This window comes from Podarcis filfolensis, assembly GCF_964270895.1.
Source record: "Podarcis filfolensis genome assembly, chromosome: 4".
NCBI lineage: Eukaryota > Metazoa > Chordata > Lepidosauria > Squamata > Lacertidae > Podarcis > Podarcis filfolensis.
In genome coordinates this window covers 94,337,197-94,359,253 of record NC_139607.1, presented here as the reverse complement: position 1 = coordinate 94,359,253, position 22,057 = coordinate 94,337,197, and the positions used below count along the sequence as shown (strand labels likewise).

Here is a 22,057-nt window from a genome sequence, read left to right as displayed (position 1 = left end):
GGGCAGATCTTAGATCCGATGAAGGGTAAGTTAAACCACCACTCCCGCCCAATATGTTTTGAATGTGGGGGCAAAAGAACCAACTTTCTCCACATGTTGTGGGCGAGTCAAAAGACCAACCAATCTAGCTGTGGAGCAGATTGCAGAGGCCATTCTGGCTTCCACAATCCATTTGTCAGAATGGAACCAATTTCAGCCCACTCATTGCCAAAAACCTGCAGAGTAAATACGGAAGGAAGAAAATGCCATGTTGCTCTTCCTTGGAGATGGCAGCGGTGGTAGGGGAGCATGGCAGTACTTCCAAGTTGGAAAAGAGAGCTACAGTTCACAGTGCAGGGAATTGTGGTTATGTGTTCAATTCCCTCCTTCGCCAGGAGAGCCTGCATTTCACTTGAGACAGTGGACATGTTTGAGAAGCACCTTGCCATGGTCAAGAACAAGTTCCAGAGACGACAGCAGAAAATAAGTCTTCATTTTCTCGTCAAAAGGCCTAGGAGTCAATTGAGTTTTCTGGATTTTTGAGATGGCTAGTGTAGCTTTTGATAGCGATCTAGGCCGAGGCATGCCTGTGCTAAATGAACATAATTTTGTGCACTGGAAGCAATGCTTAATAGCACTTCTAGATGGAAAAGGAGTCCTGGGTGCTGCAAAAAGCCCTCACACAGATCCTACTGCAATGACTGCTTCCCCTGGCTGCGGGGGGCTGGAAGGCACAGCCTCGACAGTTGCATATCAATCTTTTAAGGATAGAGCCCTGCTCAGTCTTTATGGCGCAGAATTGATCATTGCTATGGCCAGGAGTTAAGCGCAAGAGGCCGAAACACTAGGAGCCTGCTTACCTGAACAATTTCCTCCTCCCATATACAGTCATACCTCATGTTACGTTTGCTTCATGCTACGTTATTTCAGGTTATATCCTGCAGCGACCCGGAAGTACCAGAAAGGGTTACTTCTGGGTTTCGCCGCTCGCACATGCGCAGAAGTGTAAAATGATGTAAGCACTGAATCGCAACCCGCACATGCACAGACACTCCACTACGGTTTGCACTTTTTTCATGTTGCGAACGGGCCTCCAGAACGGATCCCATTCACAACCAGAGGTACCACTGTATACCCAAATGAGCCAGACATTGTGTATTCATGATGGTCTGTGCTCATGGTGATATTCGGGGTGGCTATTCGCGACCCCGCTTTCAATACTGTTTGTGGCGGCAAAAGGGTGGGCGTGGACCCTGTTTCCAACCAGTGCGTGTCCAGTAACTTCCTGCTGAAACCTTGTAACTTTTGACACCACCAGTGCTCTGTTTTCGTCCTGCTTCTGTTGCGTAAGAGCACCCCTCCAATGCAGTAACACTGGATGTGTGGTTTGGTATAAATCACGAATGCGCTATTATTGTACCCATAACCATTAGCAAATGAGGTACAGTGGTACCTTGGGTTACAGACGCTTCAGGTTACAGATGCTTCAGGTTACAGACTCCACTAACCCAGAAACAGTACCTCAGGTTAAGAACTTTGCTTCAGGATGAGAACAGAAATTGTGCAGCGGCGGTGTGGCAGCAGCAGAAGGCCCCATTAGCTAATGTGGTGCTTCAGGTTAAGAACAGTTTCAGGTTAAGAACAGGCCTCTGGAACGAATTAAGTCTTAACCCGAGGTACCACTGTATAGGGGGTAGTGACTAAAGACACAGTCTTTTTAGTGGTGGTGCCCATTTGTCGAATGCCCTCCCCAGAGTGGCTTGCCTGTCACCTCCCAACATTTTGCATCCAGTAATGGTTCTTTCAGTCCTGGGTGAAGATCATTTTGGCTTCCCAGGCTTTTCAATCTTAAAATCTGTTGGTACTACTGTTGTTTGGTTTGCATTTTTCTTCTTTACGTTTCTAGTTTTTTAAGGGAACCTTGGCTATCGGGCGGTATATAAAATGTTGCACGTGCATGAATAAGGTTCTGTGCACCTGGAAGCAGTTATGTTTAGATCTGGAGAAGTGGTCCACTGGCTATTTACCCCACTGAACAGGAGGGTAGTTTGTGGAATAATTTAATGACTCCAATAGGGGGCTTTCTAGAAACAGACAGTGGCCTGGTTCCCACATCACATTAAACCATAGTTAACGTTTAACTATAGTGTAACGTGAATGAGCAGAATGCTGGTAGATTATGCTCAGAAATCCCTCCTTCACAACTCCCTCACTGTTGGCTGCAACAACCGAGAAGCTTTAGCTTGTCACATTAAGACTTTAGGTTGGCTTCTTTCCAAACAAAACAACCAAGGCTTAATCCTGGCTTACTTCTCATGGGTTGCTTGTGGGAAACAAACCACGACCCTGGGTCCAAGCATCATGATAAACCAAGGCTCGTGGTTTGTAACTCAACGCATGGCTCAGCCAGGAGTCTGGGAGGAGCAAAACTGGGTCTTTTGAAAATTAAACTATGGCTTACTGTGATGTGTGAACAGTGAGATAGATTACCTTGCTATTGTCCCATTCTTGAGTCTTCAGTTGGGTGTGGATGAGTTCATAGGACGGCTCCACAGCATCCGTGTCTGGCTTAGGATATCCAGGGATGACGTTGTGCAGTTGAAACCCAAATGTGAGCAGCCAGCTGTTGACATCTGGGATGCGATAAATGAGAAACCAAAGGGTTAGCTTGTTCATTATACTTTATTGCCTGTAGGCACCTGGAAAGAAAGTCAGGTAACTTGGAAAGACCTTCCACCCAAAGTATGTGTGTGGGTGGGGGGAAGGAATTGACTATATTTGCTCATGTCTATTCATGCAATGAATGAGGTGTAAATCTGAAGCTGCACATTTCCTAAGATGTCTATAGTGGCCACATGGCAACTCTACTTTCTCCAGATTTTAGATTGCACAAGTTGGCCCAACGGGAAACAAATACACATCATGCAAACAGGCTGATGGCTTGCTTCTCCTTGCTATATTCTCAAAACTCTGTGTTATCTGCTAAAGTTTTAGGGGAGGGAAGATCCTTTGCTGGCCATGGAAAAAGCCTTCCTTCTGTGTTTTTGAAAATCTGACAGAGAAGAAGCAATGTTGCTTTTTTATTATTTCATTACCATTAAAATTAAAGCACTTTGCTCTCAACAGCCATTCACTCTCTATATCAATAGCAGCAGCAACCAGTTTCTTAATAGCTTTGTGGTGTGATCTTCTAAGTTATGCAGAAATCTACCCTGCTTCTGAGCAGTAGGCTATTATACCACTAGGAATAAGCCAGTGCCATTTATTGGAAGGGATAGAGGTCAGGAGGAGACTTTTTTTTAAGATGTCCGAATGCTCAAAAGACAGTCAGGGCAACATCCAGCCATCACAACGCAGTTGCTTAGTCCTAACATTAAAATCAATGGAACCCCAAAAGAATTTAGGATCTGCCCCAAATATCAATCTGCTGAAAATGAAGCAGTGTTTATTTATCTGTTAAGTAAAAACAGTGCATTTCATAGGACACTGGGTACATTTTGGCTTCCACTCAATTTGGTTCCCTATATGTCAGAATGAATTCATTTTGGGGGCAGAGTAAAGAGCATGGCTATTGGAAACAGGGGCAATAGAAATGTCAACTCAATCTGCTCCCTCCACAAAAGCCAGTCACAAAAGCATTCCTTCTCCACTATAGTGGGGGGGGGGGTATGAACATAAACTCCAATTAATCCTAGGTATCCGTTGCCAGTTCTCCTTTAGGTGATCTTTTGCAGAATCCTAACATAGGTTTATTCAGAAGTTCCCCCGCATTCAATCAAATCTTATCCACTATAAGTGTGTTTCGAATCGCAGTCTCCAGTTCTGAACCATCCCCCCCAAATCCCCTCAACTTTAGGGATGGGAGAATCTGTAAATTGTGGTTTCACTCAGTTTCTCAAATTTCCAATCTTATATTCTGTTCATATTTCCACAACAATTTGCAATTATTATTATTTTTAATTACAAGTGGGTAGCCGTGTTGGTCTGCCGTAGTCGAAACAAAATAAAAAAAATCCTTCCAGTAGCACCTTAGAGACCAACTAAGTTTGTTATTGGTATGAGCTTTCGCGTGCATGGTATCTGAAGAAGTGTGCATGCACACGAAAGCTCATACCAATAACAAACTTAGTTGGTCTCTAAGGTGCTACTGGAAGGTATTATTTTTAAGGGGTCCTCATGAAAATTCACCATCTAAGTGTGAATTTCTCTTAGCATTCACACGATTGTATGCAATTTAGTCTTAATACACGTTTGTTGCAAGCAATTTTGTTTTTTTTTGCATTTTGCATTTTTGGGATCTTAACTATTTTATTATTGATTTTTTTAAGAAGCGCAAACATAAAAAAGAAAGAAAGCAAAGAATACAAAATGTCAACCATAAAGCGCCACAGCCTGGAAGGACAAAAGTACAAAGGTTCAGCACAGCTCCAAAGGAATAAAGTATGGACTTGTGCAAAGATTCCCTCTGCCAATAACTAAAATTTATAAAAACAAAAGCATTCTCCACCTGTAAGTGCCATCATTATTGAAAATAAAGGTTCCAAAAAGGCTTAGATGAGCCAGACATTTGCATATACTGGTGGCACTGAACTACCGCAGGCCTCAATATTCATATTAGAAATAAAATCATACCATATAGCAAAAAATGCCAAATGAAAAAACCCTGGTCTTTAGAGTTCTCTTAATGTCAGGGTTGTGGGTTTGAGCCTCACACTGGGCAAAAAGATTCCTGCATTGCAGGGGGCTGGACTAGAAAACCCTCGTGGGTCCCTTCCAACTCTACAATTCTATGACAAAATGGGACACAATTTGCTCAGCCGGCTGTCCAAATGCTAACTATGGATGGGCAACGTCTAGTCCCCCTGTCTCCCAACCTCTCAAGCTCTCCCATTTTATGGTTCTTGTAGGTTTTGACCAGCCAGCACTCCAGATGAAGATGATTACTATTCGATACCCTCTCTAAAATGGGATACTGGGAATCCGTCCCTCTGGGGTCTCTTCCAGCTCTGTGAATCTAAGTTGCCTTGTGCAGAATCATGACTTGGCCCATGCGGCTAAGCACCGTGCCTTCCACTCAGACTAGTAACAACCGCCCAAGGCCTCCTGCAGAAAGCTTCCTCACCTGTTCTGCCTGAGATACGATATCTTTATTGTCATTGTCCCATACAGAACAATGAAACTGAAAAATCTACATAAGACATTCAAAACCCCCTAAAAACTCTGACACCCCATTTTAAAATACAATATACTCCTATAGAGACTCCTTATACTGTGTTTAAAACCAGAATTGCATTTGGGTAGAAACTGTTTCTCAGGCAGCTAGTCCTAGTCTTTATAACCCTGGACCTTCTTCCAGAAGGCAGAAGCTGAAAGAGATCATTTCCGGGGTGCGCATTATCCTGCACTATCTCTGCAGCTTTCTTATGGCACCTGGAAGCATAGATTTTATCTAAGGCGGGAAGAGTGCACCCAATTATTCTCTCTGCAGTCTTTACAACCCAGGACAGCATTGTTTTCCCCCTGACCGTGCAGCTCCCAAACCCCCCACACAGACCATAAGTTAATACACTCTCCACAGTACAATGGTAAAATGCCATCAACAGGTCCTTTGAGAGATTGTTTTTCCAGAGGATTCTCCGGAGGAGCTTTTAACTAGCAATCCCAGGGGCTGAACCTGTGATCATCTGATGCAAAGCATGCGCTCTACCACTTGAGCTACGGCCTGCCCCCCTCATATACTCTGCCATTCCTGTCTCCGTGTCTCTTGCTTTCAAACCAACTCTCCAAACTTGCTGCGTTTTCCCACCCCTCTTTATTTCCTCGCTGCAAGTCCTTCGAGACTTCCCGTGCCACTGAATTCTTCCCTACCGCATTCCTGCTACTGTTACGTCAGTGTGTTGTGTCTGTCCAGGCTGTGCTATTCCTCCCCCCGAATGCACACTCGCTCCCACCCGCGAATTACTTGCCCCAAATTTAATTCCGCAGCGACTCTGGTGGGAGTTTGGTCAAAGGCTGCCGTCTCTCTGCTCTGGCCTATATTTAAGGCACATGATACTTGTTTTTCCTCCATCCCTTAAGTAGCGCTTCTCATGGGTGAATTAACGCTTAATCGCATTGTTATTTTTAAAAGGCTTGATAAAAAGGTCATGATTAGAAAGGACTCAGCCGCTGCTCTCCTGGAGCGAGGCTCCTTAATGCAGTTTATTTAGATGCAATTTTGAATTTGGGCTGCCAGCTGATGCACACACGGATACCTCTGTGCAAGTGATAGGAAATTAGGAGAACATTAATCATCCTTTAATCTGCAGGAAGGGGATTATCGGGTCTGGCTGAGCCCCTTGGAAAACGGAGAGCTTTGCAGCGGGACTTCGCAAAACCCAACAATCAGCTGATTGTCAGGCCGTGAGGAGTCCCTTGCAAAAAATCCTTTGCAAGACACGTGTGGACAAGCAAAGGTCACTTGACCCCTGCCCACTTGGCCTTCAAGACCAGATCCAGCCCCCTTTCATGTGAAGGACTAAAAAGGGGGAGAGGGACACTTTTTGCACATTGGCTTAAACTACCAAAGTGGGTTTTTGATACAACCAAGCTAGGGAAAGTCTAGTGTCTATTGTGTCTTCTCTGGCAATCTCTAGGTTAGATAACTGCAGGGAGTTACATGTGGGGCTGCCTTTGAAGATGGCTCAGTAACTGCAGATGGTGCCAAAATTGGCAGCCAGATTGTCAAACAACACAATACGGTCTGATCATATAACACCAGTTTGGACACAACTGCGCTAGCTTCCAATGAGCTTCCGGGCTCGCATCAAGGTGCTTGTTTTGAACTATAAAGCTTGTATGTGGTTCAGGACCATAGCTGTCAACTTTCAGATTTGAAAATAAGGGATCGGCAGCCTCGAAAATAAGGGATCAGCAGCCTCACCTGTCCCAGGGACAGTCTACGGGATATCTAACAATCCGGGATAGCAGCGGGAAATGGTGCTGGAATAAGGGGATTTCCCACAAAAAAAGGGAAGGTTGACAACTACCTCTTCCCACTTGAACCCGGACCCTGCATTCATCATCCGTGTGCCCCCTTTGAGGGAGGTGAAGACTCATAATCTTGCTCCAGTGGGCCTTGTGGGCATTTCCCTTCTGCCATGAGTAGGACTGTTCCCAAGTTAACCCCTGTCAGACCCCTGCCTGAAACTTGAGAGAGCTGCAGTCAAGTATAGATGATTCTGAGCCACACTGGCCAAAAGTCAGCTTTCTAAAATTATTAAGTTGCTTATGATGAACAGGCGGCTCGGCCAGCGTCCGTCCTCTTCCAGCTCACCTAAGTCAGTTCTACTTTGTTTTTGGAAATGAGGTCTGCTTGTGAAATGGGACTTCCCCCATCTCCTCCCTCTGTGTGCCCCATGCACCCCCTAAATAGGCTCTGGAGGACTGGGAGAAGCCCCAGATCAGGTTTAGGGGCCACGGGAGAGGAGAGATTGGAGGGAAGTCATGTTTCATGAGTGGACCTTGTTCCCTATGCATGTACTCAACTTAGTGCTACCCCTTTGATTCCCCTCCTCAGTCCTTACACCTTGAACATTTTTGGGTGCGACAGAGATTTGTAGTCCTTTATAGCGTTTTCTGCTATAAACCAGTTTGCACAAGTTTGTGGAGTGTTTAAATCGAAGGTTTCCACCTAGCTAACTGACCTGAGAGAATAACAACCTCTGCATGAATCAATGCACCTTGTTATAAGGAGGTTTTCAATGTTCAATGTTTTATTGTGTTTTTAATATTTTGTTGGGAGCCGCCCAGAGTGCCTGGGGCAACCCGGTCAGATGGATGGCATATAAATAATAAAATTAATAATAAAATTGATAATAATAATAATAATAATAATTTGCTTTAACTCTTCCCTAGCAATCTAAGGAAACATTTCTTCTTTTCTATCTAGCTACCATGCAACAGTTGAAGCAAAACTAGTACAGTGAGAGATTCAGCTTTTAACTCCAAAGTATAGAACCATATATAAGCTGCTCTTCCCAATGAAGTAAAAAATAATTCGGGAGAAACTGAAAATACCTGGGTGCAGATTTAAAAGAGACGCGTAGTCAAATACGGTGCAACTGAGCTGACTGGTGGACTCGAGGCCAGCTGGGCTGGCCAAAAATGAACCTTACCTGTCATGTAGCACTTGATATCCTGAGAGTTACTGATAGGATTGTTATTCTTGAACATGTAGAGACTGAAAGGCATTATATTGCTGCTGCTGAGACGTTTCCAAATGTCGTGGTCCGGGCTGGTCCACCGGCCGGCGAGCACATCGTAGTCTCTCTTACCCATGTGTATCAGTTTGGTGAGGGGATCGTAGAGGCCTCCATGGTAGCCGATGATGATCTGGAAGTTTGGGTTGGTGTCAGTGTAGATCTCCCCATAAGCCGTGTACAGGATCTGCTTGATCATGAGGCCTGTCCCGCTGAAGACGGCCAGGGGAGTCCCGATGTTGTCGCAAGCGATGTAGAACTCGTCCCCGCTGCTGAGCTCCATGGCAAAGAGGTGGCCTTGCAGGTCGTAATAGAGGGACGTTATCTCAGAGCTGGAGTGGTTGTACAGGTGGGTGACTTTGGTGGGGTTGGTGAGATCCGCGTAGAAGAACTGCAGATGGTGGCCGTGGGCCGTTTTGCTGGAGACTCTCCTCCCAAGTCCGTCGTAGCGGTACTTCACGCTCCAGCCACTGGCTTTGTTGTACGCCTTGATGAGCAGCCCTGCGGAGTTATACTCGAAAACATCATTCCCTCTTTGTCTCAAGAAGCCGTCTTCATCCATCTTATATTGCACGTCCCCCAGCCTTGTGATCCTGTCCCTGAGGTCGTACCTCAGAGGCGTGAGGCGGGCGCTGTTGCCGGGACTCAACAAATGGAGATTCCCGTTCAGGTCATAGCTGTACCGCCAGAGCGGCTTCTCGTTGATCGACACAGTCTGCAGCTGCCCATCGGCATCGTACTCGTAAGAATACCTCGTCGTGTTTGCGTACGGGCCGACCTTCAGCTCCTTCTTCACCACCCTCCCCATGTTGTCGTACTGCACCGTCATCCAGTACATGAGGGACCTGAATATCTCGTACTGCACTTCCTTCATCCTGCCGTAAGCGTCAAAGTGTTTCGTGTGAGTCATGACGGCAGTGGTGATGATCTGGTTGATGTCGTAGTAGATGACCCCGAACTTGCCGAACTGCTCCGTCTTGCCCGACACGTCGTCGTACCGGTACAGGTCGATGGGCAACGGCGTCTCGTTGATCACCGCTTGCATGCTGGTCACCCGGAAGCTGTTGTCGTAGTTGTAATCGAAGCGGGCGTTCACCATGCCTTCCTCCGTGAAGCGGAAGATCTGTCGGTCGATGAGGGGCCCGATCTGCCGGTACCGGATGGTGCAGGTGAACCCTTCGTTTTGCAGGTTTATGGTCTTCAGCATGCCGGCGGTTTCGTCGTAAGTGAAGCTGATCTTGGTGGTGTCATAAAGCATTTCGGCCAGCTTGGACAACTTGCCGTACTTGTAGATGACCCGCCTCCCCGTCCCCAAATGATAGGTGTGGAGAAGCTGCCGCTCCTCGTTGAAGTCCTGAACGACAGAGGCGTTTCCCTCGGGGGGGCTGTAGATGTTCCGGTAGTAGCCGATGGAACGGATCGTTTCAAAGGTCTGCCGGGCTACGTTGGGCATGGTCACCGACGACAAGCGGTCGTTCTTATCGAACTCGAAAATGTACTGCCGCTGGCTGTGAAGAAGCAGCACCATGGACTGTAACCAAGAGAGAAAGCAGTTATTATCCTTCATTTTACAGCCGTTGGAAATCTGAACTTTCTCAAGCAAGGAAATTCTTTAGGGCACTGGGGGGGGCATTCAGTGTAGCGCTATGGCAATTGCTCCATCAGCTCAAGCGATTCAGCTTGCCAGGCGGAATGACCCCCCACCAGGTGTACTAATTTTTTTGGTGTGTGTCCCCCTTGGCAGAATTCTGCTAGCCAGATTCGTTGAGTTGGATCTGGTCCATTATTTTAATTTTAATTATCATTTGCAATTCTGCATCTTTTAGAAACAGTGCCCTCTCCCCCTGAAATTTCTGTAATCGGGGCAGGGGAAGTACACTTGAAGACTGAAACATCGGAAAACGCCTTGCAGTCTCCTATTCTGTGGTACTGATAGCTTACTTCCTCCTGGTGCCCCTGTAATAAAAAATTTGGTGGATGTCAGGAACTGGCTGGACGACGAGGAGTGATGGGAGGCGCCAGCTGGAGAACCCCCAAGGGAAGCCCCAGAGAAGGAGGGCTCAGAGCCCGGGGATTGGTGGTGGGACACAGAGGAGAGGTCAGAAGGGGAAGATTAGGAAGAGGTGCTGGATACCGAATGGACAACAGGGTTCAGTGAGCAGGAGGAACCTGTGACAGGGAGCAGTTCAGACTCTGTGGCTGAAGCAGAGGAAGGGGGTGGGGCCAAGGGACTGCTCAAGAATCCTGGGAGTCTTGCTCTCTGGCTGCAACAAGCTGTCCTCTCCCTGGTCTCCAAGAATGTGCAGGACAGCGAGGAGAGCAGAACAGAGCCCGGAGGTGTGCAGACACAGTTTCAGACTGCTTGGGAAACATCTGAGAAAGGAGAAGCCTTAGGAGGGGGTGGAAGGCAGGGGCCAGCAGTCCTGGCAACTGCTCTATGTGGGTAAGACCTACTGGGAAGGGTTGCTGAGTTGTATGCCGTTTCCTTGAACAAAGAGGACACGGACAACAGACTCTGCTTCTTTGTGCTGACCTGCATCTGACTCCAGCCCTGACAGAGGAGCAATAGATAGCTCCAGTTTCCAGAGGGGTAGCTGTGTTGGTCAGCAAAACCGGTACTGTGCCTTGTAGTACCTTAAAGAACAATGACTGTATCCAATGTAGCACTAAGTAATTCATTAGTGCAATGATTTACTGCTGAGTAATGAAGCTTCTTCCCCCATTCTCTTTTCTCAGTGCCTTGCCCAAATCTGCTCCAGGGGGTGCATGGGGTGGGGCGAGGAGGGACAGGGAAAATTCTGTTGCACAACTTTAAACCCTTGGATTAGCTGGATACCATAGCAACAAATTAATTATGGCTTAAGCATTCATGGACTGGAGTCCACTATCATCTGACGAAGTGGGCTCTAGTCCATGAAAACTTGTGCCATAATTAATTTTTCAGTCCTTAAGGAGCCACAAGGCTCTATTATTGATAGATCCAGTTTCTGAAACAACCAAAATCCCCTGTTAAACTCTACCGCTGAACGCTAAACAGCCCAGAATTCCGAGAGGGAATTGCTATGCTCAAAATTAAGAATAATGTGGATTTACTTGTCGCCAAAGCGGGCTGGTGTCTTCTTGGCTTGTGTAGGATATGGGAGTGGTGTTGTTGCGACCAACTCCAGAATCCCCAAGACTACACTCCTTAAGACTGAATTTCAGGGTCACATACATGAGCTGTTAGAATTATTAAATGCGAGTAAAAATGAGGAATAGGAGAAAACATAAATCAAGGGATGTGGCATTCAAAACACCTTTAGCTGAGATTCCTGCATTGCAAGGGGTTGGACTAGATGACTTTGGGGTCCCCTACGTAGGCTACAGGCTTAGCAGCATCTTTTTACAGGCAGTCCTCACCTTCTCCAAGTACGTGTAGCTCCAGGATTTGCCATCGGCAAAGATTCTGGATGTAATCCTGCCAGACTGGTCGTATTCCATCCTTTCCGACATGGTTCCCCTTTGGATCCCAGCAATATGTCCTCCAGCGGAGTAAGTTACGTTGACCCCGTTCAACCTGCTGCTAGGAGACCAAAGCGTGGGCCGGCCGGCCTGGTCGTAAAGGATCCTCAGGGTGAACTTGCGGTGGTCGTCGTAGATCTTCTCTGTCCTCGTCACGCGGTCAAAGTCTAATGACAGCAAGTTCCTGTTATGAACCTGCAGCAGAGAAAGGGGAAGAGTGAAGGATCAGAACTGAACAGAAAGCTGGAGGGTGAACTGCTCTGCAAAGCAACCAAGTCTTCTTCAGGGTTACAATTTCTGGATTTGAGTTTCTTTTTTTGCAAGCAAATCCAAGGGGTCTCTGACAAGTTCCAAGACCCTGGATGCTGTTTGAATCAAGTTTTAAGCAAAGAACACCTACTGAAATAAATGGACCTAATTTAGCCATGTTCACTAATTTCAATGGTTCTGCTCCTGAGTAAAATTTAGTTGCTGGCCACCCACAGCAAGAGAACAGGAAGGACAATAAAATGAATCTTCACACGCAGCTCAGTTGCTGAATAGAGGAATTAAGGCCGCAATCCTATACACCAGCCTTACTCAAGTTGGAGCATTCCGGATGTTTTGAACTATAACTCCCATCAGCTCCCATCATTCATGACAATAGGCTGTGCTGGCTATGCTGGGATGATGGGAGTGGTAGTCCAAAACATTGGTGTGTGTGTGTGTGGGGGGGTAAGTTTGGGAAAGGCTGCTATACACAATTAAAGGTAAAGGGACCCCTGACCATTAGGTTCAGTAGTGACCGACTCTGGGGTTGCGGCGCTCATCTCGCTTTATTGGCCAAGGGAGCCGGCGTACAGCTTCCGGGTCATGTGGCCAGCATGACTAAGCCGCTTCTGGCAAACCAGAGCAGCACGCGGAAACACCGTTTATATTCCCACCAGAGCGGTACCTATCTATCTACTTGCACTTTGAGGTGCTTTCGAACTGCTAGGTTGGCAGGAGCAGGGACCGAGCAACGGGAGCTCACCCCGTCGTGGGGATTCGAACTGCCAACCTTCTGATCGGCAAGTCCTAGGCTCTGTGGTTTAACCCACAGCGCCACCCGCGCTATACACAATTACCTGGAAGTAATTACTCAGTGGTTAACCTTACTCTCGTATCATAGACTTATAGAGTTGGAAGGGACCATAAGGATAATACGTAGGACTTGAAGCCTGAGATTAAGAGCCTCATGCTCTGTCCTCAACTACTTCTTTATTAAAATAAACAACTCATCCATAGCTGCGTTTCGGTTAAAAAAACAACAACCCACTTTTTGGAGATCCACCAGCTCAGGTATATTAAGTATAAATGAATGAATGAATGAATGGATATTAAGGAATCACAAATCTCTCAGTGCAAATGTGGTTTGGCCCCAAAGACGTTTTAGGGTAGGAATTAAGCTGGAAGTCAACAGAAATGTTTGCAGACATCTTTGTAATGCCGAATTGGTCTGCCTATGGGCCTGAAGCCCATGGAGCACGTCCTTGGGGATCCTAGTCCATCCTTGTGTGATTGCTTTCCATGAGATCCTTGTCCATTCTGTGTACAACACCAAGCCAGGGGAGACGTCGCTGAGATAGGAGTGAGAACATGCTAGGAATGTGGTCTTGGGACAGAATTCTACCCTGCTATGTTCAGCTACGCATTTAATGGCTGAAATATACAATTGCTAATAATCTTGCAATTATAAGGTGTGGGAGCGTGTGATTGCTTTTAATTTCCCCGAGTTTTTATTTTAATTTATTGTTGCATCACTTACGCGTTTGCTAGCCTGGGCTACCTTGGAAGGAAGGGAAAGATATAAGTTTGATAAACAAATGGCCCCTTGTAATAAGGGCTTATATCCCGGGCATAATGAGTCACAATTGCAAGGCAAAAATCATACGACCACTGCAGAAATTTCAGCACCAAGTATGTGGAGTGTAGCAAGCTCTCTGCAGCGTGACTGTACACTGTGTGAAAGGTTGTAGGGGCAAGGTTAGGACACTCTACTTAGCCAAGCCGCAGCTTAACAGTTGGCAAGGTAATCTCCGTAGTGCTGCTGGGAGCTATGGTGCAATCTGTCATTGTGACAACCACCTTTGCTGTCTCCCCACCAGAATCCCAAAGACAGACCTCCCGTTTTAAGCACGTCCCAGGTTAAATAACTAAAGTGAATGTATCAGACTGCGAAGACACCAGTCTGCGCAACCTAAGCGGCGGGCCGTTTTTGCATCGCTATTTGCGGAGGTTTGCATTTGTGCGAAGGTTGTGGCATTATCCAAAGCGGTGTGGTATTGCAAGCGTTTTCGATCCAAGGGGGTGTCCAGCGAGTGACTGCTGGCTATGGATTTTTAACGCTGCTGAAGAGCAGGGCTGATCAATCCCTAATAGCCATAGGACCAATTAGAGGTCTAGAATGTTACGACAGCTAGAGGGCCATTGAAAGGTGTTGGCCTGAGAGGTGCTGTAAGAGGATGCAGACACTGATCAGTGGGCTAGGGAAACCAAGAGTAGGATGGAGTCCGTGAATAAGGAACAAGATGCAAACACTCTCTCTCTCTCTCTCTCTCTCTCTCTCTCTCTCTCTGTGTGTGTGTGTGTGTGTCTCCTTTTGTGTGACTCCAAGGGTTCTCCTGGTCCTAATGATACAGTCTGTCCAAGTAAGAATCCCTATTTCGACACAAACATCTTGTGTTCTACAGTGGACGCTCGGGTTGCAAACGTGATCTGTGCGGGATGCATGTTTGCAACCCCCAGTGTTCGCAACCTGCAGTGGCGCATCTGTGCACGCGCGGGTTGCAATTTGGCGCTTCTGTGCAAAGCGAGATTTAGCGCTTCTGCACATGCGTGACTGGAACGGGTTACTTCCGGGTTTTGGCGGTCCGTAACCCGAAAAAACGCAACCTGAAGCGTCTGTAACCCAAGGTGTGACTGTATAGGAAGGATGCTCAGCAATGTATTTCTAGGGCAAATGGTACCCGGGGAAGCCAATACAGATTACTCCCCAATCTGCAGATGTGGCAGGTCTTGGTGGTTTCCTTTGGCTCAACCGCATTCCCCACTGGTTATGTGAACTGACTTATGGTCCCTTGCAGCTCAGATGTCAAAAAGTGTGGACGCACCTCAAGGGATAGTTGTGAAGCAATCTGAATACAATATTGGGATTGGGGTGGTTTCCAGGTAAGTCCCGCTCCGCATAATCGATCACATGACATGGCACATGCACACCATTTGAATGGCCTTGGGAGGGCCCTGACCCCCTCCAATATTTTATGGGCTGGTGGTGAAGGGACCGCAGACCCCAGGAGTTGGCTCCTATGGTATGGAGTTAAGGCAGCCAGCCTATGAGTTGGGAGAGACCAAGTTCATATCCCCACTTGACCCATGAAGCTCACTGGGTGACCTTGGGCCAGGCCAGGGCCAGATTTAGGTTTGATGAGGCCCTCAGCTACTGAAGGTAATGGAGCCCTTCATATGTACAGCTGTCCTTTGTCAACAACAAATTGCCGCTGTTTTTTGTGTTGAATATATGCTACATGGTAATTTATGGACCTAATAGGTTTCTAAAGTCATTTGCACATAACAAAATACTGTATTTATTTTATCAAAGTAATTGATATAGAAATGAGCAAACCAGTGATATTTTAGGGAGCAGGCTAGCAGGCGGGGCCCATGACTTACATCGTAGGAGCCTACACAACACAAAACACTGTTGCTGTATGTAGGTTTTATTTTTTTATCTTATATTTTGGAAATGCACATCCAGTTTTTTCCCCTTTAAATTTTTTGGGGGCCTCCAAGAGAGTTGGCACCTAAGCTATAGCTTTTTTTTAGCTTATACGTAAATCCGGCACTGGGCCAGTCGCACTGCCTCTCAACCTAACCTACCTTAAGGGGTTGTTGTGTGGGGACTAAAGGGGAACTACGGCATCTTAAAAAGCAGAGACATCACCTTGCCAATGAAGGTCCTTATAGTTAAAGCGATGCTTTTCCCTGTAGGGATGTATGGAAGTGAGAGCTGGACCATAAAGAAGGCTGATCACCGAAGAATTGATGCTTTTGAATTATGGTGCTGGAGGAGACTCTGGAGAGTCCCATGGACTGCAAGAAGATCAAACCTCTCCGTTCTGAAGGAAATCAGCCCTGAGTGCTCACTGGAAGGACAGATCCTGAAGGCTCCAATACTTTGGCCACCTTATGAGAAGAGAAGACTCCCTGGAAAAGACCCTGATGCTGGGCAAGATGGAGGGCACAAGGAGAAGGGGACGACAGAGGACGAGATGGTTGGACAGTGTTCACGAAGCTACCAGCATGAGTTTGACCAAACTGCGGGAGGCAGTGGAAGACAGGAGTGCCTGGCTTGCTCTGGTCCATGGGGTCTCGAAGAGTCGGACACAACTAAATGACTAAACAACAACAACACGGCATGTATGCATGTCACCTTGAGCTTGTTGGGCTGGAAACGCAACAAACAAGTAAGCATCAGTACCGTCATCAATACCAGTTTCTTATTCCGCATGGTGGTAGAGGTGATGTTGGGGACCGAACCCACAATGCACAGCTTTTTCCACTCACCCTCAGCCTGCGCCCGAAGACGGTGATCTGACCCCTGGCCTGCTCTTTGCGTTGCCTCCACTCAACCAGGTTGAGACCATTGTCAATGGGGAGGGTGACATTCCTCTTCCCCACCGTAGGGTTAACTGTGCCGGCCAGAAGATGAGGCTCAGTCTGCAGGGCCACCTCCATTCCGTTAGCCAGGATGAGCCGCAGGGAGCCATCTGCGCCGATGTAATAGCTGTTTCGCACCTGATCTGTAAGAAAGAGGATGTGGGGAGGAGAGAGAGTGATCCAGAGGGCTGAAACTCAGCTGCTGAAGTCATGAAATAATAATAATTAATAATAATAATAATAATAATAATAATAGCAATAATAATAATAATAGTAAAAACAACAACATCAACTTATACCTCGCACTCCCTGGCCAGAGCCGGGCTCAGGGCGGCTAACACCAATAAAATCACAGTAAAAACATAATAGGGGGAAAAGAGAGCGGGAGGGGGGGGGAGAAACAACCAATTTAAAATACAGGTTAAAGTGCAATTTAAAATGCAGTCTCATTTTAATGTAGCCGATAAATCAAGACCATAAAGGGAGGGAAAGATAAGGGTCAGACCGAGTCCAAACCAAAGGCCAGGCGGAACAGCTCGGACTTGCAGGCCCTGCGGAAAGATGTCAAGTCCCGCAGGGCCCTGGTCTCTTGTGACAGAGCGTTCCACCACGTCGGGGCCAGTGCTGAAAAGGCCCTGGCCCTAGTTGAAACCAATCTAACCTCACTGAGGCTCGGGACCTCCAAAGTGTTGTTATTTGTGGACCTTAAGGTCCTCCACGGGGCATACCAGGAGAGGCAGTCCCATTGGTACGTGGGTCCTAGGCCGCATTGGGCTTTAAAGGTCAAAACCATGAGATGCAGAATGGGTTAAACCATGGAAGAAGAATTGGGCTGTAGGCTCAGTGGCAGAGCAGCTGCTATTCTGGTTTAATCCCTTGCACCTCAAAGTTGGGTTGGGAAGAAACCTCCACCTGGGGATACGGATAAGGTCCATTATCTGACTGTTGACTCAGGACACTAAACTGTGCTTTTCTATTTAATTTTCACTTTCTTCTGTGTATATTGTAATGTTCTCTTGCTGCTATGGCCATTGGCTGAGGCGAATAAGGTTTCTGTTCATTTCTAAACCTCCACCTGAGACTTTGGAGAGGTGATGCCTGTTAGCGTAGACCAGGGTTTCCCAAACGTGGGTCTCCAGTTATCGGACCGCCATCATCTCTAGCTAGCCATCTCTAGATGAACCATATCCTGACTCAGTATAAGATATTGTTACAAGAGCTCATGGGGTTCCAGGCAGGCATGCGCCCAAGTTCTGTGTTCCTTTGGAGAACAGAAGACACGGCAGAAACTGTCGTTGCTTTAAGAAATATGCTTTATTCACCTATTTGCACCTTCAGCCTGCATGGAGGGGGTCCGGATCTTACAGCATGGTCATTTCAAGAGGGGCTACTGCAGTGCAGCCCTGAAGCCAAAAGCATCTCTCCCAGTCAGCCATCAGCCATCCTGCCCAAGATGTATCTAAGTCTTTCTTCCTTCTTCCCAGTACACCTTCCTAAAAATTCTCATTTCCTGTCACCTTACACCCAGTTACCCTGGCAACCTTCCAAACACCTAGTCTCTGTTTACACCTCAGGGCAAAAGAGCAGGACAATCATCTTGCCTTGCCAATGGCCCCATATTGTTTCTTACTGGACCCCAGGCTGGGCCAGGTCATTTTGCATAGGCTAGCTCAAGAATATGCAGATATGCATATTCAGATATGCAGATATGCAGATGACACAACCTTGATGGCAGAAAGTGAGGAGGAATTAAAGAACCTTTTAATGAGGGTGAAAGAGGAGAGCGCAAAATATGGTCTGAAGCTCAACATCAAAAAAACTGGGCCCAACACCTCCTGGCAAATAGAAGGGGAAGAAATGGAGGCAGTGAGAGATTTTACTTTCTGGAGCTCCATGATCACTGCAGATGGTGACAGCAGTCACGAAATTAAAAGACCCCTGCATCTTGGGAGAAAAGCAATGACAAACCTAGACAGCATCTTAAAAAACAGAGACATCACCTTGCCAACCAAGTTCCGTATAGTTAAATCTATGGTTTTCCCAGTAGTGATGTATGGAAGTGAGAGCTGGACCATAAAGAAGGCTGATCGCCGAAGAATGGATGCTTTTGAATTATGGTGCTGGAGGAGACTCTGGAGAGTCCCATGGACTGCAAGAAGATCAAACGTATCCATTCTGAAGGAAATCAGCCCTGAGTGCTCACTGGAAGGACAGATCCTGAAGCTGAGGCTCCAATACTCTGGCCACCTCATGAGAAGAGAAGACTCCCTGGAAAAGACCCTGATGTTGGGAAAGATGGAGGGCACAAGGAGAAGGGGACGACAGAGGACGAGATGGTGGGACAGTGTTCTCGAAGCTACCAGCATGAGTTTGACCAAACTGCGGGAGGCAGTGGAAGACAGGAGTGCCTGGCGTGCTCTGGTCCATGGGGTCACGAAGAGTCAGACACGACTAAACAACAACAGCTCAAAAATTCCTGTGCAGCTAGTATTTCCCCCTTCACTTCCCAAATCACCAAAATCCTACCATTTCTTAATTTCTACGGTTCTATGACAATATTTTCTAGGGTTCTATAACAATATTTCCCTGTGTTGCTTTTTCATTATTAGAATTAATATGGCAGAATTATTTAGTGGCCAACCAATTGCTAGTTTCAGGTTATATGAATACAACAGTATTCAAACTGCTTTTCAAACTGTTAGAATTGTCCCAGAGTTATTTATTACCGCTCTTGTGCCTTTAACAAGCCGTAAGACAGGAAGATTTCCAGTAGGTGAAGCTATACATTTCTCCATGTTAGGAGTACCCCCTGTTAAATTTCAGCCTCTCAGGTTGCTGTTAAAAAGCCCAAGGTCTCACTGCCTGTTCACATGCGTTTATGTGTAATTAAGATTTTTTTGCCCCAATATGCATCGCTTTACACTTCTTTTTTTTTTTTTTTACATTGCACGGCATTTGTGATTTTTCCAGGTGAAACTACAGGGTTTTCCTTGCCCAGCCCACCCCGCTCTCCAGTCCTGGAGCTGGTGCTGATTTAGAATGATGTACCTTTATAGCTTTGCCGAGCTGCCGAACACGGAGATGCTTGACCACGAGACAATTATTAGACCCTCACCCCCAGATGCATAAATCTCAGCAAATCAATTAATTCCCCGAAGAGCTCCGAGCAGCAGCTACTGTGGCTTAATTAGACTCATGAGGAGGCGCTAAATTCCCTTCCCAGAGATTGCCAGACATCTGAACGCTTCTAAAATCCGGCCGGTCCAATTAGAAATGGGCTTGATTTGTCTACATGACAGGGAAACTTATGGGGCTGCAATATAATCCGGAAAGGGCAGGTAACAGTTCCATCTCCTTTGCCAGGCATAACCAATGTGGTCACTTTCAGATTGTTGTTCCTGGACTCCCAGCTCCCATCAACCCTGACCCCCTGGGGCTGATGGGATGGGAAGTCCCAGCAAGATCTGGAGCAGCGGTTCTCAACCTGTGGGTCCCCAGATGTTGTTGGACTACAACTCCCATCATCCCTGAGCTCTGGCGGTGATGGGAGTTGTAGTTCAACAACATCTGGGGACCCACAGCTTGAGAAAAGCTGAATTCTGGAGGGTCAAGTGTTTCTCTTCTATCTGGATCACAGCCTTAGCAAAAATCCAAGTACAGTGGTACCTCGGTTTACGAATTTAATCCATTCCGGAAGTCCGTTCTTAAACCGAGGGGAGCTTTGCCTAATGAGGCCTCCCACCGCTGGTGCCCTTCCAACATTTGGATTCTGTTCTTAGACCAAGGTAAAGTTCTCAAATCAGGACACTACTACCGGTTTTGCGGAGTTTGTAAACAGAATCATTCTTAAACAAGACTGTTCTTAAACTGAGGTACCACTGTATTAAGGGACACGGGTAGCGCTGTGGGTTAAACCACAGAGCCTAGGACTTGCCGATCAGAAGGTCGGTGGTTCAAATCCCCATGATGGGGTGAGCTCCTGTTGCTCGGTCCCTGCTCCTGCCCACCTAGCAGTTCGAAAGCACGTCAGAGTGCAAGTAGATAAATAGGTACCGCTCCGGCGGGAAGGTAAACGGCGTTTCTGTGCACTGGTTCGCCAGAAGCAGCTGTACGCTGGCTCCCTCGGCCAATAAAGCGAGATGAGCGCTGCAACCCCAGAGTCGGCCACGACTGGACCTAATGGTCAGGGGCCCTTTACCTTTTACCACTGTATTATGCACAAAATAAATGAGAATATAAATTTAATGTGGTTTTCCAGAGCTGGGCTGTTTGTTTTGCATGAAGTTGTCCTAACCCCATTCCCTGTCCCCGATGACGATCTCTATGCTATGATAACAGCACCAAGGACACTGGAAGACTTTTGCCTTGTGAGAAGAGCTGGCAAGCAAGGAAGCAGGCTGAACCCCCAACAGAAAACAGCTGCAGTACCACGACAGGCCTGGCAAGGGCTCCGCTCCTTAATTAGGTGCGAGTGCGCGCCAATCAGCAAAGGAAAGCATTAGACAGCGCCAGGATATGGGGGTCTCATGGTGCTGGGATTACCATGATGAGGTCTGTTTCCTGCTGCATAATCCAGTCTGTGCTGCTCAGCCCTTCCTTCCCAGCCCTTGCCAATAGCTGCAGAGCGAGATGACGATTCGTTATCTGAACGAATTTGTGTTAATGGCCTGACTTATCTCCGAGACTCTGGGGGAAGTTACAGAAATAGTTTCGGCTTTACATTAACGCTCACCCCCGGCCCCCGAAAAGGGATTCATACCAGACCTTGAAACAAGTTCATAGTTGTAGGGTGGAGGAGGTGGAAAGAGGTAGGGGGCTAGAAAATTGCCTACAGTTTAATTCCCCCTTTCCCTTCTGCAGGTTCGGTTTGCGTTCCTTTTGGTCAGGGGTCGGCAACCTTTTTCAAGCAGGGGGCTGGTCCACTGTCCCTCAGGCCTTGTGGGGAGGCCAGACTATATTTTTAAAATATAAATGAACGAATTCCTATGCCCCACAAATAACCCAGAGATGCATTTCAAATAAAAGCACATACAGTGGTACGTCAGATTACATACGCTTCAGGTTACATACGCTTCAGGTTACAGACTCCCAGAAATAGTGCTTCAGGTTAAGAACTTTGCTTCAGGATGAGAACAGAAATTGGGCTCCAGCGACGCAGCAGCAGTGGGAGGCCCCATTGGCTAAAGTGGTGCTTCAGGTTAAGAACAGTTTCAGGTTAAGAACGGACCTCCGGAACGAATTAGGTACTTAACCCGAGGTACCACTGTATTTTACTCATGTAAAAACACCAGGCAGGACCCACAAATAACCCAGAGATGCATTTTAAATAAAGGGACACATTCTACTCATGTAAAAACACGCTGATTCCTGGACCGTCCGTGGGCCGGATTTAGAAGGCGATTGGGCCGGATCCTGCCCCCGGGCCTTAGTTTCCCTACTCATGCTTTTGGTCTCATAGCTGGAGCACCCCTGCTTTAAATCTGGTGAGTAGAATTGCGGGTGGGCACAGTCTGATACAAATAGGCCTCCTTGCCCAATTGATCACTGCACTCTGCACAAAAGGGCTCCTGCTGATAACCATCTATCAGGAGGTCTGTGGCACCCCCCCCCTTGGAATTCCCTCTCATTAAATATTGAAGAGGAGCTGCCTTTGTTCTTTT

General features: G+C 47.0%; 1 protein-coding gene across 14 annotated transcripts in view; it reads right to left on the bottom strand.

Annotated features, from left to right (window-relative positions):
* The window catches only part of TENM4 (teneurin transmembrane protein 4), a 645,582-nt gene that overhangs the window by 4,999 nt on the left and 618,526 nt on the right, over positions 1-22,057 (bottom strand). For all 14 annotated transcript variants that reach the window (XM_083609383.1, XM_083609392.1, XM_083609393.1 and 11 more), the window contains 4 exons: positions 16,305-16,540; positions 11,619-11,915; positions 8,136-9,750; positions 2,470-2,612 (listed from right to left, as the gene is read on the bottom strand). In XM_083609383.1, the coding sequence (XP_083465509.1) occupies positions 2,470-2,612; positions 8,136-9,750; positions 11,619-11,915; positions 16,305-16,540 (2,291 nt within the window). The remainder of the gene's footprint in view (positions 1-2,469; positions 2,613-8,135; positions 9,751-11,618; positions 11,916-16,304; positions 16,541-22,057) is intronic.